The sequence below is a fragment of the Ambystoma mexicanum genome, chromosome 3q (genome assembly GCF_040938575.1).
Source record: "Ambystoma mexicanum isolate Mex_15411 chromosome 3q, UKY_AmexF1_1, whole genome shotgun sequence".
Taxonomy (NCBI): Eukaryota; Metazoa; Chordata; class Amphibia; order Caudata; family Ambystomatidae; genus Ambystoma; species Ambystoma mexicanum.
In genome coordinates this window covers 892,573,104-892,597,949 of record NC_090926.1, presented here as the reverse complement: position 1 = coordinate 892,597,949, position 24,846 = coordinate 892,573,104, and the positions used below count along the sequence as shown (strand labels likewise).

General features: G+C 45.4%; 1 protein-coding gene across 1 annotated transcript in view; it reads right to left on the bottom strand.

Annotated features, from left to right (window-relative positions):
• Positions 1-24,846, bottom strand: part of PSMD12 (proteasome 26S subunit, non-ATPase 12) — a 270,699-nt gene that overhangs the window by 56,431 nt on the left and 189,422 nt on the right. The window contains exon 8 of the mRNA XM_069655033.1: positions 8,581-8,693. Within this exon, the coding sequence (XP_069511134.1) occupies positions 8,581-8,693 (113 nt within the window). The remainder of the gene's footprint in view (positions 1-8,580; positions 8,694-24,846) is intronic.

Below are 24,846 nucleotides of genomic sequence, written 5' to 3'. Positions count from 1 at the left end.
TCGAAGAAACTATTTGGCAATGTCTCTCGAGGAGCTCCGCATAAAGGCGACCAGTAGCTGGGCGGAAAAAAACAATCTGAGGGACCTCGACGCTTGAGGGATTGTGGGTACAACGCACGTCACTATAGGGATAGTGTTACAGACAAGCCTCGTCGACGTCCCCTTTTCGACTACGAAAAACAAAATGCAATACTTTGCAGTGACCACTGGATGTCAGACCTATGCACAGCATGTGATTCTAAGCAGATTAACAAACATCAGAAATTATGTTATTGAATTTTTAGAGTGCGTGTTCACAAGTCATCTTGATGCTAGTGATCCACAGACAGCTAAAATAGAAGAGTTTTTAGGACACGGATACACAAGATTTTCTGTAAGATTTTGTGGCATTGCATTCCAAAGCTTGGCAGCCTCTACCGAATAAGCACAGCCACCTGCTCGGACGGTCTTATAGCGTGAAATCACAAGGAGATAGCCATCCTGAGAACGAAGGACCCGAGTGGGAACATAAAGCTGAAATTTAGCCCAGAGGTGTTCCGCTCCCAATCCATATACAGACAGGTGAACATAGATTGATTTAAACTAAATGTGTTTTATCACCAGGAGCCAATGGAGATCCCATACAATAGGTGTCATATGGGTGCCATAAGGGGAACCGGTGGTCACTCGAGTAGCCAATTATGGGGTCGCTGAAGCCGCTAAAAGCATTAAAGGCTGTGCCAAGTATCGCAAGTTCCATTAGTCGAGGCAGCTTATTACCTGTGAGGCTACAACTGGGGCCTCGAGATGCTTCAGAAGGAAAGGAAGAACTCTCCGAAGTATCTTCAGCAATGTGGGCTTACACTGAGAGTAAAGAAGACTGCTACACTCTGATGTCCCTAACAACCGACACCGGGGAAGGACAAAGTCTTAGTGAGGGAGGTCAGAGGAGAGGGGTCCTTAGGGCAACCGCAGAGCCAACCACAAGGACCCATGTATTGTCTCCATTGAGTCAAATCCAGTTCGAGCATATCCACTGCCCCACAGGCTCCAGGCAGCTCAAACTGAAACAATGGATCAGTTTGCAGAAGATTCAGCTGGACTAGAATCTGTGTGTCTGCATAAGAGTAGCACCTGAAGCCATGGGAGTGAATGAGCCTCCTCCTTCCCCCATCAGTTGCATATATATATATATATATATATATATATATATATATATATATATATATATATATATATATTAAAAATAGGGGACAAATCAGAGCCCTGGAGTACACCACAGGACAGAGGCAGAGAGGATGAACGAAAAGGAAAAAGAAAAATTGTTTGTGCCCCATCTCGGACAAGAAGGAAGAAAACCATACCAGTACCAAAATGCCAGCTTGGGCGAGGTGATCCAACATGGAGTGGTCGACTGTGCCAAATGCTGCGGATAGATCTAACAGGATCAGCGCTCCCACTCCATCCTGGTCAGACAGCCGCACCAGATCATCCATAGCTGAAAAAAGTCCCACGGCCCAGGGGAAAGCCAGACTAGTACATTTTTTTAAAAACAGTCTTCCAGGAACATAAGTAAAGGTGAAATTAGAGACTCAATACGTTTCATTGGAAAGGAGAGAAGAGTGATGGGTCAGATGTTTGGAGTGATAGAAGGGTCCAAGAATGATCTCGAGTAGTAACCAATACTGTAGGCGTTAGTGGTGCAAGAAACATTCACCACCAGGGTGACTACAGGGGCCATCTTGGGCCTAATTCTCTTCCATATGTTCAGAGAGAGTGGATCAAGAGGAGATGCCAACTTGAGTTTGACAGTGGTCAACAGAATGTTTTTCTAGAAAAACAGGGAAAGTGAACCCGGTCTGAGCAGAGGTTTTCGGATTAGAAACATGCTCTGGATACACTGTGGCAGATATGCTTGTCCAGATGTCAATTTTTTTAACAAAAAAAAAGGCGAGGCATCACAGAGCCTGCAAGGGAACCACAGCCGAAGAGGAATTGGAGGAAGATGAAAGTGAACGGACCCATGGAAAAAAAATACGTTTCAGGCTGATCTAAAGCTTTTTCGACCTTCTCTTGGAAAAGGAAAACAAAAATTAAGCACCGTGATCCACCACAGTGAACGCTCGAAATGCCTGCGTATCATTATGAAGATAGCCCAGGCGACATTTACGCTCGGCTTGTCGACATTTAAACCAAACGGCTATAAACTGTTCCGAGAAACAGGGTTGTGTTGGACATTTGCGCGTTTTAACCAAACAGATAGGAGCAGGCTCACCAGCACAAAATTGATGCTTGTACAATGGCAGATAAATCCATCGTCTGGACACTACCACAGTGTCCTGTAAACTGTAAAACATTATCACCTCGCTCACCGAACACCAATTACGTTTAAGAACCTCTGCGGAAGCAGGTTCTGGTTGGGCCACATATGCCATGATGTTAAAAGGTAAAACAAAGTTTCCCGACCATATGGTCGGAAACACAGAAAAAACCTCCACTAGCGATGTTGTAGACAAAACAAGTTCAAGGGTATTACCCAGTTGAGGAGTTGGCTCATGGACTAGCTGAGTGAATCCAAACTGCCCCATACTGTCAAAAAACTGGGCTAAAAGTGGATCTGTCTTGCGATTCAAGTTGCCAAGATTTATCAAGTTAGAATATTGAAATGGAGATCTGCCTTGAAATCCATAAACAAAGTCCCAAAAAGGGGACCAGGTCGAGGAGGGCAGTAAACTAATATATGTAAGACCATTGAGGTGAGGTGAGGTAGGTTATGTGCAAAAGCCAAGGCTTCCATTTTAATTGTATGCGTCAATGAAAGAACAAACAGCCTGATCTGAGATTTGTATACAATTCAAGGTATAACATAAGCAGTGTTGCATGGCAATTTGCTATGCAATTCTGTAGGTTTGCTAATCAAATTGACACTTGTGTATCTAAGCTTGCTATTTAAGTTATGTTCAATCAAAGCACAGCTAGCTCTGCATTCCTCTCTTGCCTTTGGTACTCTGTTCATTACAAGTGCTAATGGAGAGAAAGCGCAGCAGTTATCAACTCCTCAACACTCAAGTGACAAACGCCTGTGTGGGAGTGCTAAGCAAAAATAGAATTTTTCAAACAATTGCAAACCAGAAGTAATCGGGATAATGGTTTTAGTGATACATTTATTAAGCCAACTTTATCTTGTCTGGCAAAGCCCAGCATGTGTTAACTTTATATTTTTTTGACAGCCATGCAATTACAATCCTAAAAAAGTAAGTTATTAGGTAATGCGAAATTACAGTACCAACACTGTAAAACACGGCATTGTCTCCCTGCATTACAGTAAAGATTAGGTTAGTGTATCTAAATCTCTGAGTTTTGCTGACGAAGATCCATCATATTTATTCGTGAACATTTTTGATGGCAAACTGAAACAAAGTGACCTCCTTAGTCTTCATGGTAGGTTCCTTTAGGCTTTATTAGCATCTCCTTAAGTTACATTAGCTTGACTTCTCAGGACCAGTTACATAGGACAGATGGGACACTGGCACCCATCACCCAGGCAAGGACTCTCCAAATGCCTGGGCTTGGAACCCTCACCACAAACATTCTCTCATCCACACCACACTATTCCACATTACATCACCAGCTCCTGCACACACGAACAAGCACATCACAGCACATCACCCTTTCTACCAAAGACACCACATACACAAAAAGCACATCACAACACAAACCTAGTTCGGTAACTTGCTGGTTGAACGCATCCGTGCAATTACTGTTCAACCCATGAGCTGATACCATACACAGTGACTTTCTATCATATCAGCCTTTAGCTTTATACCAGCTACCCTGAAATAGAGATGACCACAAACTACAGTTTCACCACTCCGCGTAGTCTCCTACTTTCTTTCCGCTTACACAATGAATACACAACGCTAATTAGATGTTTACGCAAAGTAGTGATCACAAGTTCACATCCAGTTGCTACATCTACAGGTCTACTGCACTATCATACACTGTAGTAAGCTAATCCATTTTTGAAAACTAATGTTTTATTCTTCCTCCTCTATCGGTCTTCAAGCCTATAAGACCGAGATCCTTCCTATCCTATCGGGATTCCTATTACCCGTTCCCCTCCCGCCCTCTTTGGGCCCCCCTCCTCCTTCCACTGAAGCCAGAAACCTGGAGGTCAGTCTACTCCTTTCTCTCTCTCCTTCACCCCTCACATCTTGGACCTTGCCAAGAAGGCCCCCATTTAACTTCACCACCTCAGACATTCTCCCTTTTCTCACCTTCACCCAAAGCTCAATGTAACTAGAGCTCTGTTCCTCCCCAGGCTAGATCACTGCAACAGCCTCTTTCTCAAGCTACCAGTTTCTTCTCTCTGCCCTCTTCACCTAATCCAGCATAGGGCTGTGAGAGACTTATCCTTGGCCTCAAGCCCAGAGATCACATCTCTCCACTGGCTCCTGGTTGCTGCAACAATTAAATTCAAGACCCTTTGCATCATCCATAAGGTGGTCTGGGGCCTGGAACCACTCTACCTGCAACTCTTCCTCACTAAATGCTCTCCTTCCAAATCCCTTCGACCTTCTTGCTCCAATTCTCTGCTGGTCAGACGTTTCTCCAAGTAGAGAGCTGGGGGCAGATCCCTCGCTTCGGCTGGTTCCCTCTTCTAGAACAGTCTCCCTCGCTGACTTGATCCGGAGCACCTCAGGTTCCGTAAATGACTCGAGACCTTTCTCTTTTACTTTCCTCTCTAGCTCCCGTGCTAACAGTCGCCGAGATAGGCAGCGCGGTCCCTTAAGAGTCCAATAGGGTCGTGGCCATTTGCCGACTGGACACCAGAATCGCCCCCCACCTCCTGGACTGCCCTTTGAGCCCACACCTGCTAGTTGGGTGCTTTGTCTCAGCAGTGCACTTAACTGATGGGCGTTAGAGCTTCCTGTTTTGCCTTGGGATGCCTTAGCCCATGCACTTACCTGTTGCCTCCCCAACAGGCACCTCTGGCAACCCACCTATTTCGCTGAGGGGGCCCTTTAGTAGTTACCCCCGCACGCCCCCCTTTTATCTCTGCACTTGCACATTCCAAAATGTCATAAGGCCTAGTAGGATGTTTTTTTGTTTGTTATTCTCTTATTTATTCTGGTTGCTTCCATTGTTTATTTGCTCCTTTGTTCCCTTCCGCCTTGTGGCGGTTTGAAACACTTTTGTTGGATAAGCGCCTTAGAAATAGCCAATAATTAGGGAGATGTAGATGTGTTATGCTCGATTCCACCCCCCTCCCGGTGAGACACCCCCCCCATCCCTGGAACTTTTTGCTGGACTTCTGGACCTTTTTCTTGCTCGTGAACCATGGGGAGTATGTTCTCTATGTTTTACCTTCTATTATGTAGTCTTGCCTTCCTCCGCATCTCTTCAAAGGCATCTGGCATTACATGTTTGCAGTACACATCACCCTCTGTGCAGTGTTGCTGCGGGCCCCTGGGATTCTCCTTTTATATTCTTTCATTTTCCACAAGACCTACTGTTCTTAAGGAAAGAGGGATACTTTGTATCCTTCCTAAAACGTATACTTATGAGCGATTCGCACACACTACTTTATGCAGAGTTCTAATGAATGGGATACCCACTATCCCCCTTTTCTCTGCTCCTATGACCTTTTGGTCACAGTGATAGCCCTAAAGTTAAGACTAGTGACAGTGGACGTGTTCTACGAACTTTTATGCTATTTTCTACCGCAGACTGCATTTACAGCCTTGGTTATGCACAAAAGGGTCCCCTATGTTCTAACATGGGGCTCCTTTCTTTTTTCACCATTTCTTGTGTGGTTGTCCTTTGTTAGCCCTTCTACCATTCTGGGAGGGGGAGGTCTGTGTGTGTGAGTTATGCCTTTGGCGCTAACCCTTTTGTGTCCCTGCCTAGGCGCGTGCGTGTACACAGGATGCAGGGGAGGAGTTGGACACTCCCCGCTATGGGCGTTTTACTGAAGTCCACTTGAGGTAAAACTTCATAAAACTATCCCTTGACATAGAGGTCCCGAACTCTTAGTATAAGTCTGTACTACCCAAAGGATCTTGGTAGAATGGCAGAGCAGCCAGTCTCACCGTAAGAGGAGGGAGTGAGCTGTAGGTAAACACATGAACCCACTAAGTACAATATTCCAAAGAAACTCTTACACAGTAAATGTATTTGAAACACACATGTATTCTTATTTATACAAGGAAGGTAGATACTTATTACACTAACCAACACACACAGGAAATCTTAATAAGTTTCAGAGGTGATTACTTCAATAGTAGTTGCTCACGGTTACAATTGTTAGTGTTTGACACTAATGACAGTTCTACCTTATTATCAGCACTACGCGCAGTATCGCATTACTTTACAAATAAATGGTAATTGTATTTAGATATCAGATCCACATCATATTAAGTCTTTTGGAAGGAAAAAGGTAGGTCATACACACAGCAGCAATAATCAATGTTCTAGAAACTTTTCCTAGCTTCTAACTAACGCGTTTAAAGTCTAATCACCAACTATACGAAAAAGTCAAGCAAGATATCCTCAGGATACTTTCAGTAACTAGAATAAGAGGCCTAATATACCACAAGTTAGGCGGACCCTGCAAAAGCATGCCCTAAAGGGACACAATCTGGCAAGCTCGGGTCATAGGATACCCGGACACATCTTCACGCACTCCAGTTACACTGGAGCGACTTTTGGGTTTAAGGCAAGTTCTACCTTTAACCCCACAGTACCTTAGGTTAGAAGAAGTAAACACAGCTGGATTCGCCTCTGTGCAGCAGCGACATACCCATTCTCCTGAATCCTCGGTCTAGTGACGAAAGGAAGGTCTCTGAATGAGATCTCAGCAGCAGTCTCGAGAGAGGACCCGTGGCACAGGATTCCTTGGTGGACTTGGTCGGTTTGCGGGTTCAGCATTTTTTTTATCAGCTTCAACAAAATACGGTTTTTGCCCAGTCAATCTACAATTATGAAGTCCTGCACTCTGGTGAGGGGACTTCGATGAGTGGGATTGTGCTTCTGCAGAACAAACTGGAATTCAAAGTTTTGGACTGATTCAGCCTCGCAAAAATGTTGCACTGCAAATGGGTTGGAGATCTCCTGGTATTCACGGTCTGCAGTTCTGGAGAGGCACAGCAACTCGGGAAATGGCTCGATTTGTAGTTCCATCTCAGGGTTGGTTGGTCCCACCAGCCAAAGGGAAGGAGTCTACTTGCCTTTAACCTCAGGAACCCCACCTTTTATTCGTTTTCCCACACACTCCTCTGCAAACTCTCAGCATTTTACACAAAGGGGCGGATGGCTATCTAATCAAAACAGCCAGCCCCATAGTGGGAACTGGTTCCATTCAGGCACTCTGGCAGATAAAGGGAAGGGGAGTTAATAACTCCTCTGCACTTCTTGCCTGCCCAGACACACTGGAGCCTAGGTTTAAAGCACTGTGGAAAGGACAGGCTAAGGCCCTCAACTATCACATCCTGCTGCTGGGGAGGAATGGCTAGGTTAAAACACCCTAGTAAGGCCTCCTGCCCCCAAGTTGAGGGGCTCAAATCTCAACACTAGCGTTCCATTTTCCCGTCCTGGATTTGGGCGGTATAGGGGGGGGGGGGTCCATGTTAAAAGGAAATCTAGTCATTTTGGCGAGTCGCCTAAAATATTCCTTTTCTGATAATGTTCCATTTCTGACAAACTGCCTTATTTCTTTATTTAAAAAGAAAAAGTAGGCAAGAGTTCTACTCGCCATTCTTGCCCCACCCCTTTTCTTTTCCCTTAGTTTTTTAAAATCAGGCTTCATGTTTTTTATATGGCCAGCAATGTAATTTGTCAAAAAGAGGCAATCAAGAAAGTATTTTATTTTGGTAAAGGTAGCCATTACCAGGTAGGGGATTTGTTCCTACTTCCAATGCTGTTCTAGTCTTCCTCTTTGATTCTGCTGTTACATTAATCGTCCAAATTGACTGCCTCTCAGTTACCCATTTCTCTACTAGCTTTTGCCCACTCTACTTACAGGGCTTAGCCCAAGATTAGTTCCTAGCACCCAGATGAGCTGAATCAGTACGACCCACAACCTGCTGCCCACAAGTTAATGTACATTCTCCAGAAGAACACGAGGCTATATATCTATTGACTATCCAAGGAATCCTGGTCAGGGTTATACCATTACATTCAGACATTTACCAGAAACTGTTGGCAACCAAGACAACGCTGACATTTCATTTTCTATACTCTGAAGTGAAACGTGAATAGCAACACAATCCTGCCCGCATGCTAGAAAAAAATCCCATTTACAAAAAGAAAAGGAGCCATAAATATCTTTTAAATATGCATCCCATCTCCTTCTCTTACATGACACCAGGTTATAAACACAGAGTAGGAGCAGACCAGCACAATATCTGATGGAAAAATTGCCTATGGCACCACCCCATGCAATTTATTTATTAGACGTCAAGCAACTAAATGCCCTTTACAAAAAAGTCAATTTTAGCATGGTGAACAGAATTGGCATGAGGTAAAAGTAAAAATGGAAACACCCAACATTGTTACCGGTTTGAAATGTTATGTACAGAACAGATCCCTCCATATACTTACTTGTACTTCGGGATATCGTCTAGCTTTTTGTCACCGTTTATCCGATGTACCAAATCAGATTGTTCATTATCATAGGGAGCCAGAATAACATACAGCACAGCACTCTTTAAAGCCTACAACATAAGGTGAGAGAAATGTGCTTTTAGATCCAAACAAACTACAACTATTTTAACAGAACTTTATCACGTGGGGGGATGGGTCATTGTTGGACAAGTAGTCATGGGGAATGAGTCTTTAAAAGTCAAGAGTGTTTTTAACTACATAAAACCGGAATGTACACCCACACCAACATTCTTTTTGCCCACTGGACCTATACTACATTCAGCGTACCACGATAGTTCTGAGAATGTGGAAATACTGAATAGGCATAATTATCTTTCTTTAAAAAATTCTAAAAGTTAAAAAAAAAAAAAAAAAAACAGGCATATGAGGCCAGACAGTCCCAACACACTTCTTGATAGCAACCACACAGCCATGCAGTAGACTGCGAAAAGTCTAATTTCTTAGGCACTGGAAGTCCATATGAGCATTTTTCTGTCCCCACAGGTCAGGAAGCAGGGTTAGTGACAAGATGGCCAAAGGACAAAATGAAAACCTCGGGGCACGGCTATGTTTGGACACTAGCCACAGTAGGTAACCAAATCAAAATACAAATAGCAAAAAGTAACTGCTGCCACCGGCTTGCCCCTTAGGTACACCAAAAGTAACCAAAAATCGTCTGAGTTAGTCTAGGGCAAAACAAAAAGTGTACACCATTGTACTGCATTGTACAATCATAAAAAGTTACCACAAGTGGCAACAATGGAACGAGACGAAGAGAAACAAGGTTTCCCAGTACAGACAGCCAGCCAGAAGGACATGTCAGTGTCCCCATGACAAATGAGCAAAAGGTAGTGCATTGTAAGGCTTCACTGCAATGTAAAAAGTTCAGATCAGATTAAAAAATAAAAACAAAACATTTGGTGGCACGTAAAAATGGAGGAAAAGGTGCTAAAAAGAAATCTTTACTAACCAGTGTCTCCCTGGGTCTGTGTCGTTTGACTGGTTTATGTATGACCTTCGAAGCAGAGCTAACAGGAGCAAAATGCTCCAGGCCGCCACATCAACGCTTCAAATGATGATGGACTTAACTTTGTCTCCTGGTGAGGGTACATCGGGTAAAAATCACTGACACGTTAACAGTCCCTGTGCCTGCTATGAACAACAAATGAATGAAAACAGCCAAGACCGCCACCTTCTTTAACCAAGTCCCGGCCGACTATATCCCTGTTGCTCTGCTCAACTCTGCAATTCTTTCTATTGTTAGGTGTCGTAACCATTCAATCCCTGTTGTAGGGCAATGCCCCTCAATTCCTGTAAGCGATATTCAATCAACACTACAGCTAAGTCAATGCCTAGTCTGGGATGGTGAGGAAGACCCTTATTGATGTATTTTTTATATCCAGTTCAGTACTCTGGATGACAACCCTTGTATAACACCCCCCTCTTAGAATCCCCCTGACCCCACTGAGCCAAGAAGTAGGTTTGTTTTGCAAATTAAAAGGTTTATTTGGACAATTCAACAATATATATCTATCACACTTTATAAATAAATTGATAACTGATATCACTTCAGAATATGACCGTGATCAACAATGGATAATGTTACAGGGGTACACTGATTTGGTTACTTAGGAGTAGTGTAGAGGATGAGGTAGCTGAAAATGCTTGATGGTTTCAAGGAAATGCAAGGTGGAATAAAATGCAGTACAGAAATAACTGGTTATGATTTTAGCAAAAGGTAATATGATCACTTTCTTTTGACAATTCACTCCCCCCCCTGCCCATGCAATACAAGAAATGGAAGGAGAGCACACAGTCTTCAAGAATCCCAACAAATCACACTTTATAATGCAATACACAGTTCCAGTTCCCCCAGCAAGCTTAGAGAAAACAGGGATTAGTTTTAAACACAGGCGAATTACTTTAATGTGGTTTGCAAGGAAGTGAAAGGTGCTAAAATTGCTTTTAATTCCCTCTAGAGGTTCAGGGTAGGTGATGGCTACTTTATATTAGTTCAGGCTCAATTTAAACAATACTCTATGAATGATTAGCAGATTGCAAACGAATTTAAGCAAAGAGAAGCAAAAAGCTGCTGATTTCTACAGATGAAGAAATCGGGCCAAATCGCAAATCGTGGTAAATTCCGCGAGTGCGTGTCTCGCGATTGCGGAAAAAGTATAGGGAGTAGGAAGGTTTGTGGGAAAGCCTAGATTCTAAGCTTTCAGATGAAAGTTAAATCTTGTTCCTAGCACAAACGGTTCCGGAGATATGGATGATTTAATAAAGGTAGATTTTCGGATTTAAAGTAAAACTCAAAATGACAGGCGACAGCTTGCAGCTGCAGAATTGACAGGTGGCAGTTGTGCAGCTTTAAAAATGACAGATGACACGATTTCTAGGAGGCTCTTCTAATTAGGTTAAAATAGCTTGAATTAGATTATTTTAACTAAGAGATTGGGTACTCACTCCTAATTTTGAAATGAATGGGCCTCGTCACAGATCTGGTCGACTGGACTGGACTTCGGTTCTCTCTGCTCAGCGGGTCAATCAGGCACCGGTTCTGCTCACAGCGGTCTGGGTCTCTCTGGATCTCTGGTCTGGTGTCTGGCAATTGTTCTTGGCAAAGAATTCAAACAGCTCGCCCGGCTGTGGAATAGTTTGCAAATGATTTTAAGGATGCTGAGGCCTGCTGAGAAGAGTTCTCAGTTTGTGGGTTTAGGCCCTTGCTTTTAGTTCTGAAGTAAAGTTCTGGTCTTTGGAGATTGATGGATGTGAAGTCTGGATCTCTGGATGTGAAGTCGTCGGTCAGCATGCTCCACAGCAAATGGAATTGAATCTCCCTACCTGTCCCAGCAGTCTCTTTTTGTGTGTTTTGGAAGTGGGTGTGTGCGTGGCATAACTGAGCCTGCCCCGCTCTACTTGTCATTGGCCCAATTCTCCCCTCTCCCATGATTGGCGGAATTGGGTTGTGAGTCAGTGATGAGGTCTGTTTATGGGTCAGAGGATTCTCCTCTGGTCAATTTGCCCACAAATCTATATTTGATTCAAATACATATTTCCCAGGTACACAAGTGGTTGACATTACATACACACATCATATATTACTAAAGATAGTCCCTGTCCCGACTCTGGAGTTTCTAGGAGCTTGCATTCAAAAAAGCCAACTTATTTTCGATTTTAGTGGGTTTCACAACATTGGTTTTTCATCAAAAATTATACAAAGGTACATTTCCCTTCCACATATATCCCAGTAACGTTCCATGTCTCTAGCTTACATACATTATCTACAATAATCATAATTAGCGGGGTTTTACCCCAGAACATGGTACAAATTGGAGTTTGGACTCAAATCGTGAGGGCATTTTTCAAACTAAGACTCTCAAAGTTGTACATTCCTGTCATTTGGTTACAATAAATTATCACTGTTTCTATAAAATATATATTTGTTGCAATTCAACTCCCCCAAAGTGTTTGGGTCCGCCTCCAGGTGTCTGGGTGGGTCAGTGATCACATGTCTCTCCTTGCTGGTAGAGGGCTGTTGACAGGAAACTCAAAATTAACATACCCCATTCAACAGAAAGAGCCTTTTGTGTGGGCTCCAGCAGGCTGCCTGGAAATCTCTCCTCAATCAATCAACAGGGCCATGTAATATCCTGCCTCCTAGTGTGGGAATCTGAGGTGTTAAGGTTTCCCAGCCTCTTGGCCTCTGGGAACAGCAGGTGGCTAGATTTTCAATTAACCAACAAGCTTTGAAGTCCCTGCCCCTCTTGCAACTCCTAAATACAGTTTCCCTGTCAGAGGTTAGACCGCTAGCGCCACCTTGGGGAATTTGTCGGTACTGCATCCATTTTTGAGTTGTCTTGAATTACTGCATTTCAAAGAGTGGTCTTTTGCTTGATAGTATAGGGCCCTTGCTTAACATTGTTTTGATGGCATCCTTACAGTAGAGTGGTGATGTGGAACCCCCCACAAGAAGGTTGTATCCTTAGAGTAGTCTTGTGCCAACTGCGCAATTCTCCTATTCTGGCGTGAGTGTGGGCGGCGATAGCTCATCCCCACATCCACCCAGTCTATTGATTTAGTTTGTTCTGGGATAGAATAATGGGCGGCGACAGCTCATCCCCACATCTACCCAGTCTATTGATTCAACATGGGTCAAAACCCTTGACATTCCAGACACATGCATACTGAGCTTTCACAACGTGCCTGACTTTGTACCCCCCCCCACTATCTCCTAAGACTCAGATACTCCAATTACATCTTATGCATCAACACCTCGTCATGTTGCTCTCATGAGATGGTCAACGTTGTATGGAAAATAAAATTCCGACTAGTAAGAGGGTGTTTGGCAAAACAATCAAGTATTGTGCATTCTGGTATCCTTATAGAAGAGATTCAAATTGGAGTCAAAGTAGCATTTAACTAGGCTGGAGACTGTTCAAATTTGAAATGATTGGTATGCATACTAAACGGATGGAATTTCTGCAGTCGAAGCGTTCTGTTGGGGGAAAGCAGGGATCCTCTACCAATCCCAACGCTGTTTGTACCACAGTACTGAATGAGGTGCTTAGCACTATGCCTCATGTATTAATTGTGGGCGAGCGGGATGTTGGCCCCGCTTTGTTGCCAGTTGCTTGCGTTGAATCCCCGGCCATGGATTCATCGTCTGTCACTGAACCCATGAACATAAATACCGTCCATGTCCTGCGCCTTAACTTGCAACTCTGAGTTGCAAGAACTCTGGTTCACTCAGTGTGTTGGCACCGGAGTCTGATGCTCGAGTCACTAGTGGTCAAGTTATGCAGGCTAAAATAAATATAAAACAAAAAAAGAAAAAGAAATTAAAGAATAACCCGTCAAGGACTAATCTAATGCCAAACAATCTTCGAGAACATGTTTTTGGACCATTACAAGGCAGACCACTGGCAAAGATGACATGGGTTATCATTACAACCCAAATGCATCACATAAGGAATGAAGAAAGGGGTGGTAGATCTCTGCTGGAAGAAGCCGTGGCTTTAACATCTTCAGAGTCATCTGTTCTCAGGGTGTGTGTTGGAGGTTTTGGAAGAGGACCTGTGTTTCACTTTCTGCTAGAAACGGTGTCTATCCTTCAAGAAAGCTCTGTCTTTTGGAAAAAGATTTGGGTGCAATACCAACAAGAACTCTTTGTAAGATAGGCGGTGTAAGGATGAACAGGTTGATCACCATGTGGGCAATACTAAAGGTAGATCATAGGTTTACAGTGTCCCGAAAGCCTCCAAGGGACTAGTTGACGCTCGCTGATTTTCCTGAGAACAGAATCCCAAAGGCACAATGATGTCCGACGACCGTAAGGGCCAATGGATGGCCCTAAAGGCCTTGCCGCTGGTTCCCCTAATAAGTCTTGGTAGAGTGCCTACTGCCAGATAATAAACATCTTGTGCTGAATAGATCCAACATCCTCACGCTTTTGGCAGAGGTACCCAATCAGAGCTATCTCACCTAAAGACATTGATTGAGTGGACTTCATTGATCAATATAGGAAAGATTGAGCAGTAATGGACAATGGATCCAAAATTGTTTCAGAAACCATTCTGAAGGAGATTCACTCCCCAAGGTAGCTTGGTTATGACTAAGTCATACTTGCCTAAGGGTGCCACTTGGGATCCCTTGGGTGAAAAAATGTGGGACCTCTCCCGCTCAAAGATGAAACCATCTGAGGAGATACAGCTGGCACAAAAAAGTCCTGTTCTGCTGTTGTCCAGGCTTGGTCTTGGTTAGTTGGAGCTCTTCATCAAGCAGAGTTGGTTCAGAGCTCTCAACACACACACACACACACACACTTTAGTAATGAGGGTCAGCCATTCACGATCTCCTGGAATTCTCAGGGAGTAACCTTTTTACTAATCCCTCATTTGGCTCATTCATTAAACTGTAAAAAATTATTTGATTACAGGAGACTTCGTTGACAGATTCACCCTCATTTGATAGATATGTTACTGTGTTTCAGCCCGCCTCAAAGGGTCGTCTTGGTCAGCCCTCGGTGTGCCTGATCGCAATGGTAAAATCTTGCAGGGGACATGAAGTATTACAAGTAGAAAGTTTGTATGGGTGCCCGTGCTACTCAAGTTAAGAGTCTCCACTGAAGGCGGCTCATTAATCTTGTTGGTCCTGAATGTTTACTGGCATATGAGTATCTGCAATCTCGATCTCCTACTTGATCATCTTTCCATATTTGTACATGATTGGAGTATGAATAACGTTTGTGGGTGGCAAAAACTTATTGCTGGAGATTTCAATACGGATACTCTTAATGGAATTCCGCTTTCATCCAGGTTTTCTGGCATCTACTTTTACTATTGCAGCACACAGTATTTTCTGTGCACTGTTGCTGGAAGCGCCTAAAACTTTCCTTTTTATATTTTAACTGGGTTAACTAGTTACAACAGTAGGGTGACGCCCTTCTTACCCTCCTGTATTTTATTGTGTGAGATAAACACAACCCACCTTGTGTAGTGTGCGAGGGAGGTGGGGGCAGGTGGGGTTCTTTTCTACCACAGGGTGTCTTTGCATCTGCAGAAGGGACATAAGGGTCATCATTTGCTTTAACTGGTGGCTGCACTTAAGCCACGTTCATGATGACTTTATCTTACTTGAACATTCTTCTACCATCCTTGGTAGGGGGATGGGGGTTCTTGACAGGTCTTTTGGCTTTGGCAGGATTCCCTTGGAAAGCCCACTAAAGGTGCTCAGCAATGTTCTCTAATTATTTTTCTCTATGTGCAGAACTGGTTTGCTGTTGTGCGCACATTATTTTCCATGTGCAAAACTGACTAATGAGGTAAGCTACTTTGTGAGCATGCATATTTAGTGAACTACTGTCGCGTTCCCCAACTCTTCTGCATTTCCTCTTCCCAGCCACTGCAATTCTTGACAAACCTTACACTTTTCCCAAACACATAGACTAAAATAGAATATTTCATATGTGATCAAACAGAAAACTCAACCAGTCCAAGACTTCAACATCTGCCACAGTACATTGCAAACGTTTTATGCCACTGGAGAATCACTCGTGTATAACAAAACCCAAATATCTCTTGCCATAAACTGATGTGTCAAAAAACATGCTGATACGAGTTCAAGTGCCACTTTAATGAAGTAATTCAACGGCCAGGAGAGCATGCTTCTAATAATTTGTTTAAGGATGTTGATGATTGCATCAGAATAACAACCTCAAAATATGATGATCAAATATTCCTATGCCTCTGCTTATTATCTACATTACGTTGTCCTTTGGGTAGTGAGAACACCAGCCTTACAGCTAAGAGACATGCACCATCCATTTGTACTCCCTAAAAATCAAAATGTGCCCAACAAAAACGAGAAACAATGAACATTTTGTTGCTTAAACCCACAAAGCTCCACTGATATTTTTTTCGAATTAGTGACCAGTAGAGCATTGGCAAAGAAAGGAACTCTAATAATATTAATGCCTGATCAACAGGAATTGTAAGGGGATGAACATTTTTTAATAAGCAGAAAGTATCCCTATTAGCAAAGCCAATTCTTTACTCCCTGAAATATTATTCGTCTCCAAGTAGGGAGCAAAATATGCTTAGAGCCTTGCTTGTAACCCTGACGTAGAAAGTTAAATAACAGGGAACATAATGTCTATAGCTTTGCCCACCCTTATGCACCATAGCCTAGACAAATTAAACATGAGCTTTGAGGTTTACTGTGGAACCTTGTGCAAGAAAATCACAGATATGCCCTTTTAAGTTAATGGCATCAAATCAAGAGATAAAACAGATTGAGTCCCTTCTTCTGTAACTATGGATCCCTCTTCTGTAATTCTTTGATATGAGTTAAATAGCAGGGAGATGCTAGAGATGATACATACCACATGGCTATATTGAAAAGCCCTCAGCCGCTGATCATAAAAATAAAAAGGTGCTGTTGTCTAGACGGTTACTAGAATTTCCTATCCTTTGGCCAACAAGCAACACATTTCCTTCAGTGTCCTACCGAAATTTCTGACTTGGTTTTTGAAATGTAGTGCTTTGTTCATCACCTGCAAGAGTGATGACCTGTGCTCTTCCACCCATACCCTTCCCCAGCCCCTGTGCTAGCCTCCAATGCTAGTTGGTACAGCACTTAAGAAAGTGAGGGATTGTAGCAGTAAACACTCACTGGGATATTTGCAGACCCACAATACTTTGCAAGCAAGGCATATTTAGTGGCTCAACATAATATGTGCATTTTAGGAATGTCATGACTCCATGTACGCAATTCTTTTGCAGTGCATAAAAGATTGTTTGCAACATACCCCACCTTTTGTTTAGGATTACTCAGTACTCAGTGAAACTATGTTTGCAGAGCAGCGAGTTACCATACAATGTGTGACAGTCTATGCCCAAAGGAATTCTGAACACTTTGAAATGAGGCATATTCTGTGAAAAGCATTCTCCTGTCTGAATATCCAGTGCCCTTATACTATGGACGAGTAATCCCAGCCATAGGCCACACCCATTATCCCTTGTAGGCTAAGTAAATGATATTGCAATGTTGCTCTCCACTTCTAGGGTAATGTTAGTAATGCTCAAGTGGGAGATAATGAGCATCACATTTGTCTTCTCAAAATCCTTACAGGACAAATTAATATTGGAGTTTTATAATGCGTTAACTTGCAAGGGGGCCGCTTCAAAGCACTTGCGTGACATGTACAAAGAAGAGGAAGTAAGGGATAAGGTTGCATGTCCAGGTAACCTGCTTACTTACAGACAGTATCCAATATGTTAGCTAGTAGTTAGATTGTATCGTGTGGGTGACACTTTTGGGAAGGCACAATGAGTAACTGGCACGTGAACGTTATTCATACTATTCCTATTACAACAAAGATAAAGCAAGAGGATGTAGGTACAAGTCTGCTAACCTCTCGCAGAGCCAAGATAGGAAGAGTCAGGGTTGTCCGGTACTATCTTAATGTGTTCTGGGGCAGAAGTTAAGAGTCATAAGGTCAAAGCGTGGTAGCATGAACCTTGGGAGTCATTGGTGGGGCGCAATGTTCCCTCGAAGCTGTGCGCTTGCCCAGCTTCCTTCTGGGTGCCGCACAGAGGATTTCTAGCAGTGCACACAGACAATTCTCACCTATTCAAAAAGATTTAATAAGGCACAAGCCACAGCAATTACCTGAAATGTTCTTTCTCTTAAAATAAACTAGTCTCTGCTCATGTACATAACACTACTATGCAAGGGTGAACGTAAAAACACCTAAAATCCATAACAGCAAAATGCACAGACAAGAGGTTAAAAACTAATATGAAGCAGAAGAATCTAACCAAGATATGCATACACACATTAACCAAATAATGTTCCCTCCCTGCCCAGGACTCCCATGACTCCTAAACTTGACTACCCGACTACCACACTTTTACCTTCCGACTAACTTATGCCCCAAACACATTAAGATACTACTGGACAACCTTGACTCTTCCGCTCTTGGCTCTGTGAAAGGTTAGCAGATGTGTACATACATCTTTGTTCAGCGGAGCGTGGGTGAGCAGACGGCGGCGGTCCTGAGGGAAGTGCAGGCCAAGCAAAGCCCTGTCTGGCCATGCGGGCCTCTGCGAGTTCTTTCCTTGAAAAATATATTGTAAATTTGTGCTTTTTTCGCGCTCTGTGCGCGTGTTTGGTGCCGCCTGCTCCCCCCCTCCCACTTCCTGGTCCTCCTCTCCCTTCCCGCCTCCCTGCCCGCCCACCCTCCCCCTCCCCCTTCCCCTTCCCCACTCTGCCTATAACCACCCCCCGCCTGGGCAGCCCCACTGCCCGGCAGCCCCCACGGCTAAGGGCCCCTTAGGCAAACGGCGGCTCCGATGGTTGTGGCTCCTTGTGTGTCTGCAGGTGTCCGCGGGGGACGCTTGGCGCCGATCCACCTGTTGGCTCTACCTGCTCCCTCGGCCCACCGCACTTAGACCCGTCACCCTGACTTCACTATGCCTTGCAAACTGTGGTAAACTAGGGTTTTTCTCCCCTCGCAGGATTGTCAAACTTAGGTGGCCTCTCCACTGGGTACCTGATCTTGCATTACGGTGTTCTGTTCCGAATTTGTGGTAAACTAGGGCTTGCTGCTCACTTCCTGTCCGCTCGTGCTGGTCCTACCCCCCCCCTCCCTCCTATCCCATGGTGCTCTCCATCTCACCTATCTTTTCTAACTGCTTCTCCATTGACTATCCTACTCTTCTCACTAAATCTGGTAGGAAAAGGTTTAAAAAGGACATCCTGCTCTCCAACCCAGGCCTCCCTATCGCCGACACCTACACCAGTGCCTCCTCTAAGGAAACTCTCAATGACATCCTCTTTTTTCCGTGCCTTCACCTTACCTATGGACCCTCCATATGGTCTCTGTGCTCTCTCCTATCTCCTCTTCTCCCATTAATGGTGGCACCAGTTGGGGATGTCCTCCTGGCCTCCTTCCACTCCTCTAAGGCCATCATTAATGTCTACGCAAATGGGACCGTCTTGGTCCAAGGCCCTCAGGCCAACCTTCACCTCTTTGATAGACGCTTCCCGCGCCTCATCAACTTCCTTTCCTCTCCTGCTGTAAACCCCGCCCCCCCTCTGTCCTCGGCTACCCTGCCTCTACCCTCCCTCCCTGCCCCCTCCCTTGCTCCTTCTCCTCCGCAGGGCGTACCTCTGATCTGTACCCCTGCCCGGAAGTCCTTCAAACAGGTCAACCTTCTCCACATTGCCACTCTTAACTCTCGCTCTGCCGTCAAACATTCCTCGGATATCTGCCACCTTCTTGAGGAACTGGACCTTGACGTACTCTGTCTCACTGAGACATGATTCACGGCCAGCTCTGTCACCAGCTTTGACACACTCCTACCCGACGGCTACAAGATCCTCTCCGTGCCCAGGCCCAACCATGCTGGGGGAGGGGTGGGGGAGGGAGGGGGTGAAGGGGGGGGGTTTGGGGTGTGGCCGTTATCTCCCCTGAGTGGATTCCTGCCACTGCTATTCCCACGCAGACCTACTCCTCTTTTGAATGTCTTGTCTGCCGTCTCTCTCCCTCTCCTAGCCATTCCCTTACCGTGGCTACTATCTATCGGCCACCTGGTCAAATTTCCTCCTTCCTCTCCGAGTGGGCGGACCTCTCCTCCCCACCCCTGTCCTCAACCACTCAACTCCTCTTCCTTGGAGACTTCAACATCCACCTGGATGCCTCCTGTCCCCCCCTCTGGACTCTTTCGCGAACTCTGCGACTCTCTCTCACTCTCTATTCTCCCGTCGGGGCCGACCCATTCTGCTGGGCACACTCTTGATGCCCTGATCTCTTCTGACCTTCCCCTCTCTGTCCCTCTCTCCACTCCTCTCTCCTGGAGTGATCACTTTCTCCTCTCCTCCCACCTCACCCTCCATACCCCACAGGCAAAGCCACCCTCATCACTGCCATCCTCCTTCTCGGTCATCTGACCCATGAAGCGTGCGTCAGTTGAGGCTTTCGCTGCCACCTTCTCGCCCACTCTTCCCCTTTCGGCTGACACCCACCCTGACACAGCCCTCCCCACTCTTTACTCTGCTATATCTGATACTCTTGATATCCTTGCCCCTGTCATGAGAATCCGCCTGAAGCCCAAAGCCAAATGTAACTCCTGGTTTGATTCGGATCTTGTCGCCCTCAAAGGCAAGTGCAGAGTGGCAGAGAGGAAATGGCGTGCTTCATGTTCATCCTCTGACAAACTGGCCCGTCGCCTGCTCCAAAGGCATTATTGGCTCTCCGTTCACACCAAAAAGAGAGCCCTTATCCAAGCCCGCATCACTGCGGCATCTAACAATTCGGCTGAACTCTTTAAAATCTGCAAGGAGCTGGCCAACCCTGCTGCAGTCTCTACCTCTCCTGTCCCCTCCCAGGCCCTCTGTACGGCACTGGCCTCTCACTTCATTTCAAAAACTTAGGACATCCTGTCCTCACTCTCCTCCCATCACCCCCCTCTCTATTCCCTGCCCGTCCTCTGGCCCTTCTGCAGCCACCCCTCCTCTCTCCTTCTCTGCCTTTCCCCTTTTTTCTGTTGAGGTTTCAAGACAAGTCCGATCTATGAAAGTCTCGTCAACACAGGTCCACCGCTGCTCCTCCAAAACTATTAAGGACCACATCAACTCCTTGGCTCCTGCCCTTGCTGACTTCTGTAATCACTCCTTCGCCTCTGGAGTCTTCCCATCCCCTCTCAAGCACTCCCTTGTGCACCCCCTGCTTAAGAAACCCTCCTCCAACCCGTCCTGTCCAGCTAACTATCGCCCTATCTCTATCACTCCTTTCCTGGGCAAGCTCCTGGAGAAACTTGCCATCTCCCAGCTTAATCTCCATGCTGAATCTGTTGGTAGCCTTCATGACCACCAGTCTGGCTTCAGAGCTGCCAGAAGCACGGAAACTGCTCTCCTGTACATCCAGGAGGACCTGCTCTCGAACCTTGACTCGAACATTCCTTGTGTTCTCATCTTGCTTGATCTCTCTTCTGCCTTTGATACTGTCAACCATACCATCCTGCTCAACCATCTCTGTGATAACCTGGGTATCACTGGTCAGGCTCTGGCTTGGCTGACCTCTTTCCTCTCAAAATCGACCCTCCCAGGTCCAACTGGGGTCTTTCCTGTCTGACATCTTTTTCTCTACCTGTGGTGTCCCCAGGGTTCTAACCTCTCTCCCTGGCTGTTCAACCAGTACCTGGCACTTCTCACCCACCGCATCGCTGCCCCTACTTTCAGTGCTATGCTGATGATACCCAGCTCATTTTCAGGCTACTCTCGGCCTCCTCTTCTCCTTCCCTCATCTCTGACTGTCTTTCTGCTATCCAGGAATGGTGTGCCGCCAACGACCTCTGCCTTAATGCCAGTAAGACCGAGATTTTACTCATCCGCACACCAACTCCCCCCTTCCCTGCAGCTCTCTGGCCGGCCTCTCTTGGCCCTCTTCCTGCAAGGCTAAAAACCTCAGGGTCATCTTCAACTGCACCCTCTCCTTCTCGCCTCACATTTCTGACGTTTCTAAGAAGTCACACTACCTGCTGCACCTACTCAGGAGGTATCCTTCCTTTCCTCTCCTTCCCCCAGAAGCTCACTGTCTCCAGAACCCTGGTTCTCTCGAAGCTGGGCTACTGTAATAGCCTCTACCTAAATCTGCCTGCCTCTACTATCCGCAACTCATCCAGAACAGGACTGCAAGACTTGTCCTTGGCCTCAAGTCCCAGGACCGCACTCTCCAGGACTGAAATCGCTACACTGGCTCCCTGTGGCTGCGAGGATTAAGTTCAAAACCCTCTGCATTGTCCACAAGGCCTTCTGGGGCCTGGGGCCAAAATACCTTCAACTCTCCCTTCCTAAATATCTTCCTTCTTGTGCACTTCGCTCATCCGCCTCCAACTCCCTCAGTGTCAGCCGCATCTCTAAACAACGAGTTGGTGGGAGATCTCCCTCTGCTGCAGGGGCCTCCCTCTGGAACAGCCTTCCTGCCTCCCTACAACTTGAGGAGAACCATCTCCGGAAGTGCCTCAAAACCCTCCTCTTTGCTTCTGCTTTCTCTCCCTCTCTCCCCTGCTAAATCACTGAAATTGTACTAAATCAGCAACTGGGCCACTCACCAATCTCGGTCCTTGGCCCAGCCACTCTCCCCTGCACTTCCTTCCCGGCAACCCCTGCACTGCGGGACTGTCTCTGGATCGCTACAGCCCCTCTGCCCAGCACTTGTTTGCACTTATCTTGCACTTGCCACCAGCTGGCCCTTATTATTTATCTTGTTTGTTACTAACCGTGTACTGCACTTTCCCCCCTCCCTTTCCCCCTTGCACTTTTCCCGTCCCCTTAACCTTGCACGATCTGAATGACACCTGGCCTAGTAGGATCGTTGTCTGTCTCCCTTTGTCCCCCCCCCTGCCTCGTCGCGCCTTGAAACACTTGTGTATAGGCGTGTTACAAATGCCATATCATATCCACTTGTTTTAGGTTTGTTGTAACATGAATAACGTTAACGTGCCAGAATTACAGTTACTCATTGTGCCTTACCAAAAGCATCCCCCACACTAAGCAGGCTACCTGGTTGTGTAACCTTATCCCATACTTACTCTTCTCTGTACATATGTCCCACAAGTGCTTTGATGCAGCCCCCTTGCAAAGAACATAACTCAAATATTGATTTGCCCTCTAAAGATTTTGATAAGTCAAATGTGATGTTCGGCATCTCCTAATTTAGGATTACTAACATTACCCTATAAGTGGAGAGCAACATTGGAATATAATTTACTTAGTCCATAACCATTATCCCTTGTAGGCTATGTCTGGGATTACTCGTCCATAGAATCAGGTCACCGGATATTCAGATGGGAGAATGCTTTACACACAAACTGCATCATTTACAAGTGTTGAGAGTTCCTTTGGGCACAGACCTTCACACATTCATGGTAACTGGCTTCTATACAAAAATGGTTTCACTGAGCACTTGTGTAATCCTACACAATGATATATGGGTGGGGTGTGTTGCAAACACTCTTGTATGCACAGCAAAAAATTGTGTACATGCAGAGTCATGATATTCTTAAAATGCACTTCATATGTTGAGGCATTAAATATGCCTTGCTTGCAAAGTATTGTGGGCCTGCAAATAGTCTAGTGAGGGTTTACTGCTACAATCTCCCCTCTCGAGCTCTCTGCTCCTCTACCTCCAACTCCCTCAGGGTCAGTCGTTTTTCAAAGAAGCCAGCTGGGGCTAGATCTCGGTCTTCGGCTGGGGCCTCCCTCTGGAACAGCCTCCTGCCACTCTAACGGAGGAGAACCATCGCTGGTTCCGGAAGCACCTCAAGACCTTCCTCTTTTCGTCTGCCTTCGCTCCACCTCTCCCCTGCTGATTTGTTCTCTTGGCACCGTGCACCTGGCCACCCTCAGTCCTCCGGGCCCAGGTACCTGCTCACCCTCCCGCACTGCCTCCGGGGCACCACTTGCACTAGGGTCTTATCTGTACCCATACAGCCCCCCCTTTTCTTCCTGCACTTAACAGACCTACCTTGTCTGCTGCCTTAAACCCAGCACTTGAAAATTGCTGGCTGCACTACCACAGTTTGTTGCCTTTATTTATTTATTATTATTTATCTGTTTCTCCTCTGCTTCGCCCTTTCCACTTCTCCCCTCTTGCATGCACTCCCCCCCCCTCAACTACTCCCATGCACTTGCACGTTCTCAATGTCACTGGGCCTAGTAAGATCACTGTTTTGTTTTCCCCTGTTCCTCTGCCTTGTTGCGCTCGGAAACACTTGTGTACGAGCGCGATAGAAATAAAATAGCAATCCCACACTTTTCACAGTGCTCTATCAACTAGTATTGGAGGGTAGCACAGGGGCCAGGGAAGGGTATGAGTGGAAGAACACAGGTCATCACTCCTTGCGGGCGATGAAAAAAGCAGCACATTTCAAAAACCAACTCAGACATTTCGGAAGTACACTGAAGGAAATGTGTTGCTGGTTTGCCAAAGGTTAGGAACTTCTAGTACCCATCTAGGACAACACCTTTTTCCTTTCTATGCTCAGTTATTGAGGGCTTTTCAATGTAACCATGTGTTCTTTGTGTATAGTCTCTAGCATCTCCCTGCATCTTATTTAACTGATCACAAAGAATTACAGAAGAGGGATCCATAGTTACAGAAGAGGCACTCAATCAGTTGTAGCTCTGATGAATTGATGCCATTAATTTAAAAAAAGGCATATATGTGATTTTCTTCAACAGGGCTCCATAATCAACCTCAGTAAGGCTCTTGTTTAATTTTCTCTAGGCTGTGATGCGGAAGGGTGGGCAAAACTAAACACTTTATTATGTGCTCTGCCATTTGACTTCCTATGTCAGGGGTACAAGCATGGCTCTTATCAGATTTTGCTCCCCAATTGGCGCCAAATTATTTTATGGGAGTAAAAAAAGTAATTAGCTTTGCCAATAGGAATACCTTCTGCTAATTAAAAGATCTTCTTTCCCCTTAAAATTCCTCTTGAGATCGGGCATTAATATTATTCGAGTTCCTTCCTATGCCACTGCTCTACTGGTCACTAATTCGAACAAATATCACTGGAGCTTTGTGGGTTGAAGCAATAGGTTCATTGCTTCTCGTTTTTGTTAGGCACAGATGCATGCGTCTTAGCTGTAACGCTAGTTTTATTACTACCCTCTGGAGAATGTAATGTCGATAGTAAGCAGAAGCACAGTAATCTT